Source organism: Drosophila santomea, chromosome 2R, assembly GCF_016746245.2.
Source record: "Drosophila santomea strain STO CAGO 1482 chromosome 2R, Prin_Dsan_1.1, whole genome shotgun sequence".
Taxonomy (NCBI): domain Eukaryota; kingdom Metazoa; phylum Arthropoda; class Insecta; order Diptera; family Drosophilidae; genus Drosophila; species Drosophila santomea.
Window position 1 is genome coordinate 2,601,919 of NC_053017.2, and position 5,456 is coordinate 2,607,374.

The window sequence follows — 5,456 nt, forward strand, 5'->3', positions numbered from 1 at the left end:
GGAAGCGTTTCCGACCGTGTAAAGTATATATATTCTTGATCAGGATCAATAGTCGAGTCGATCTGGCCATGTCCGTTTGTCCGTCCGTCTGTCTGTCCGTCTGTCCGTCTGTCTGTCCGTCTGTCCGTCCGTATGAACGTCGAGATCTCAGGAACTACAAAAGCTAGAATGGTGAGATTAAGCACACAGACTCCAGAGACATAGAAGCAGCGCAAGTTTGTCGATTCATGTTGCCACGCCCACTCTAACGCCCACAAACCGCCCAAAATTGACAGGCCCACACTTTTAAAAAATGTTTTGATATTTTTTAATTTTTGTATTGGTCTTTTAAATTTCTATCGATTCGCTAAAAAAACTTTTTGCCACGCCCACTCTAACGCCCACAAACCGCCCAAAGCTGCCACGCCCACACTTTTAAAATTTTTTTTGATATTTTTTCATTTTTGAATTAGTCTTGTAAATTTCTATCAATTTGCCAAAAAAAATTTTGCCACGCCCACTCCAACGCCCACAAACCGCCAAAAACTGTCAGAGTTGAAGACACTCCTTCGCACTTGAGTAACGGGTATCAGATAGTCGGGGAACTCGACTATAGCGTTCTCTCTTGTTTTATTTCTATACGTAACATCGGTTCAACTTATGTTGCATTACGCTCGGTAAATATTAGGATTGTGTATTGCTGAATATTATTTGAAAATATTACAATTGAATATTTAATAATTTTGCTTTTCAATAAAAGTAAGTTAATTGTTAAAATTTTGATTAAGTTTTCCAAAGTCATATTCCACAATATAGGAATATTAGGCTAAATGCATTGAATGTAAAACAGTTAACGATATTTCTGGAAAGTACATATTGGTGTTTCGTGTTCGATTATACCAACTATGCAATGGTCTCTGATAATCTAGTTTGCGTATGTGTTTATGTGTTTATGTTGTGTTTTTATATCCATTTAATTTTTAAGGGTGCTTTAGAAGTTTTTGAATACAAATTTGTATTCGCGTTAGTTATGATCCCATTTCTACGTCATCGATATATTCCGTAATATGTTTAATAGTTTTTTATAAATTGTTACGTAAACCCTTTTTGTAAAATCATACGACTTTGAAGATAAACACATATTAAACCAACCGGAATCTAAAGCAGGGGAAGGGGGACTACCATCTCGTTGATTCAGACGGAACGCGACAAGAAAATGCAAGTCGACTATAAACGAGAGTCTGATGACCAGCTCAGCGGCCGCAATCGGTCAGAGAGAAATCATACTCCAGTAACGGGCACAGTTCACCGAGGGGGTATTGACTCCCAAAATAGGGGAAATCTAGAAATATGACTCCTAGGTCGAGATTCCATCCTCGCGATTCTATTCTCGGGAAGTCTATTCTCGGGAGTAGCTCATAAAGAGCTCTAAGCCGGAATAAAAAGACCTCAGCCCACAGATAAAGTATTCAATTCTCGAGAGTCAATTCTCGAGATTCTTTTCACGAGATTCCATCCTCTCGATTCTATTTTCGGGAAGTCTATTCTCGGGCGGGATCATACTCAGCTGAAGATTGTCTTAATCGCCAAGAATGCCGGTCAAGAGTAAAGTACCGAACCCCAAGATACCAGGACTTAGACTAGAAGGATCAAGGCCCAGCATTAGGAATACTCCTGAAGAAAGAACTTCAACCCTGCCGACTGCGCCAAAAGATATAAAAGATGGGCGGCAAGGAGTCCAAGGCATCCGACAAAACAGATTACGTGATCAACATCGTGGAAGACATCGATCACAGAGATAAGATACTAGGTGTCCAACATACACTTGAGTTCATCGCCGTGATGTTAATGTTGCTGGCACTATTGAGACTAGTAAGGATCTATAAGCAATCAGTGCAGCGGCGTACGGACCATCACCATACCCATCAAGACAAGAGCCCTCAGGGCGAAGTTTGAAGTCGTGGAATAGCCAACAATATTTGTTGACGTGTGCACAGTTGTCCGGTGATGCATTCGTTACTCCCCGCTAAAAATAATTATAGTAAACTTCTCAAAATCTTTGTACGCTACCCTTTAAATTTTGTATTACACATGGCATTAGCCAACAATTTATTAATCAATAAAGTTATGCTATTAATTTAACAACAAATGAGTCGATAAACATTTCCAAAGGGGTGCTGAAGCGAGAAGTAGAGTAAGTCAGAAAAGATGACATAACGCTTGACGGATAACTATGACAAAAGGGGATCGTATTACGCGGCCCGCGACGTTTCATCAGGCATGCAGTCACATGAAGGGGAGGGAATGTGGCCGAGTCATTGCCCGATCGTCTTACAATCAAGCTAAAGCTTAGCTTGTGCGGCAGTGGGGACTGCTGACTGACGAACGGTAAGAACTTTTACAGACACATCTAATATTTATTCTCGTTATGCTGGAGAGGTGAGGGGCTTACCAAGATCCCACAGCCCAAAATCGACGAGCTTACGCTGGCAACCTGGGATCGGATGCCCCTCCGTCGGCCTTTGTTCTTACCCGGGACATGGGCACTAATACGCCGACGTCACAAAATTTTGAGTACGTATTAATCATTTCATCATTAAGGTTATCAACAACGTGATATGTATCTTTACTTTTATAATAAGTTACATATTGGCCTCTATTGTTATACCCGTTACTCGTATAGTAAAAGGGTATACTAGATTCGTTGAAAAGTATGTAACAGGCAGAAGGAAGCGTTTCCGACCATATAAAGTATATATATTCTTGATCAGGATAAATAGCCGAGTCGATCTGACCATGTCCGTCTGACCGTCCGTCGGTCCGTCCGTCTGTCCGGCCGTCCGTATGAACGTCGAGATCTTAGGAACTACAAAAGCTAGAGAGTTGAGATTAAGCATACAGACTCCAGAGACATAGAAGCAGCTCAAGTTTGTCGATTCATGTTGCCATGCTCACTCCATGCTCACTTTTGTACTGGTCTTGTAAATTTCTATCGATTTGCAAAAAAACTTTTTGCCACGCCCACACTTTTTAAAAATGTTTTGATATTTTCTCATTTTTGTATTAGTCTTGTAAATTTCTATCGATTTGCCAAAAAAACTTATTGCCACGCCCACAAGCCGCCAAAAACCGTTGAATACTCTCCTTCGCACTTCAACTAGCTGAGTAACGGGTATCAGATAGTCGGGGAGCTCGACCATAGCGTTCTCTCTTGTTTTCGTTATAATGTTTTTCATTTAATTGCTCAATAGATGATAAGAGGGATTTTTAGATTTTAAACGTGCTATGGAATGGCTTGTATATATTGTGTGTCAATTTTATATTTTGTCGGTTCTCATTAAGTGATTAAGTGATTTTCTTTTATTTTTTATTTTCTTTAATCATCTCGAAATCATAGGTGGGATAGCCTGCGAAAAGTAGAATGTAAACTGATATCTGCCCTATTTTATTATGTTTTTTTTGTTTCATTAGTTTTGTTTGTATTTTCTCTATTATTTTAAGAATTGACAATACGTATCTTTTCATTAATTGTTTTGTGAAGGCGTTCTTTATCTGCTATTACAGTTTTCCTCGTGATGATCTGTATTCGTTCATTATTTAGCCAGACTTTTAAAGAGTAGCTCAAAAACGCTAAGGGTTTTTCTGGTTTGATTTTCTGTGCTTTTCCCATGTTGTTAAATATTCTAGATAGGGCTCTTTTGGCTTCTAACCAATCTTTACTATTTGTTATTATAGAGGATGTACATTTTGAATAAACGTCAATACATGATAAATATTGTTCATTGTCCATAACATAAAAGTTAGTTACGTAAAATTGGGGTGATTGTCTCGGGCGATATTTGCCCTCTAGAGCTATTTCAAAAATAAGTTTTGTTGGCCTATGATTCGTTTTTGCAAGATTGCAAACATCGCAATAATAAATTATGTTTTGAATTAATTTGTTATACTCGGGAAAATTGTCGATACCAGGGTTTAATAGCAAGCTCCTGTTCTGTTCCTACAAATGAACGTCTCGCGAGTCTCTTCTGTAGATCTATTATTTTCACGATATCTTCCGTTGCTGCAGCGTTGCCACTCGATGATCTTATTATATTCGCGTGTCACCCGTCATGTGCCGATAGTTCCAGTATTTTTGCCTATTAATCGACACTATCGAGTGCCGATCGACCGCCTTGTGGTCGTGGCGCCCCCTCCCTAAGCACATGGTGACAAGGAGGAAATTACTCGCAGGTACGTTTTCTCTTTCAATTTCCACATTACCCTTTCCATTAATCCACATTCTCTTGGCAGCATGCTTGCTTGATCGTTTTCAGGCATTACACCTTGTGTTTTTATATTTTTACCTGGGCCCCTCGCGCTTGGCCGAAAGCCCGGACTCCCAACGCCGGCACCCACACCCGACACTTATCGCGTGCTCGGTGCATCACGACGCACCGGCGTCCTCCCCTGCGTCCGGATCGTCCGCGTTTCCTGGGGGCCAGTCTGCTTCAGGGATCGGAGCCCATCCGGGTCCAAGAACGATGAGCGGACACCTACCGCTGATGTCCGGGCCCATACTTTTGCCCATACTTTTGCCCTACTTCACGTCCACGTTACCACCTGCTGCCGCCATCTAGTGCCATCAGCAGAGAAGTCTTGCGCTACCTGGGACATACCTGTGTGTGGGGTCTCAGGGTAAGGGTGCGACTCCTCTTTTCCGGACCGATGGGTTGGTGGACCGTTCCTTTCCTTGCCAGGGTGGATGGGCTTGCCTTACATTTACCATCTTCATTGGCGGTCCGGGTGGCCAGTGCCGTGGCCGGGGTGTGGGTGGGTTGTGGGTTGTGAGATGGGTCCCTGACACCCATGGGGTGATGACGGCTCAGTGTCCCAGTCGTAGCCACCTTCTCCCCATAAACGTGCGCTGTATGTCGGGCACTTCCCTCTTCAATCTTTGTGACTGCCAGGCAACCTCCCCCAGGGTGCCCTTGCTCCTTGGCGGGCTCCTCTGGACCTTGACCTATAGCGACCAGCTTCCGCGGTTGTTGTCGGATGGTGCGAGTGCTCATGGTGATTATTTGATCTTCTGCTATCTTCTCCACGATACCCGGGTTTGGGACTCTTTTTTGGGCCATCCCGATATGTCGCTCAGTGTCTGCGTCACTGTCTCTTTCTTTTCTCTTTTTTAATGTGTAAATTGTTTAAATTTAAAAATATTTTAAAAGTGTAAGCGTTGTAGGTTTGTGGGCGTTTCTGACGCATAATGCGCATAATAACATATATGAACATAGAATAAGATAAATACAATGAAGTCTATAAAATTGAAATAAGAATTCAGAAACAACCCATTAACTTCAAATTCAAACAATACGCGCGCGCGAGTTATCAGTGTGGAGTGCTGGGGAGCGGTGATGATCAATCCTGTGGAGGTTGGTGAGTATGCGTCAGAAGAGTTTCTGGTTGCAGGTGTGTATGGCAAAAAGAACTTCAGAAGAAGG

General features: G+C 42.1%; 1 protein-coding gene across 1 annotated transcript; it reads left to right on the top strand.

Moving 5' to 3' along the window:
- The first annotated feature begins 4,150 nt into the window (after positions 1–4,150).
- On the top strand, positions 4,151–4,595 carry LOC120445716. Its single transcript, XM_039626281.2, has 2 exons — positions 4,151–4,209; positions 4,270–4,595. The coding sequence occupies exons 1-2, from the start codon at positions 4,182–4,184 to the stop codon at positions 4,593–4,595; spliced, it is 354 nt and encodes a 117-aa protein (XP_039482215.1). The 5' UTR covers positions 4,151–4,181.
- The last annotated feature ends 861 nt before the right edge of the window (positions 4,596–5,456 follow it).

Bases quoted from the DNA above. Each gene is read 5' to 3' on its own strand.
- LOC120445716 (XM_039626281.2), top strand. From the start codon at position 4,182: ATGGTGACAAGGAGGAAATTACTCGCAG. The intron at 4,210-4,269 runs GTACGTTTTCTC...TTCTCTTGGCAG, and splicing joins AAGGAGGAAATTACTCGCAG to CATGCTTGCTTGATCGTTTT.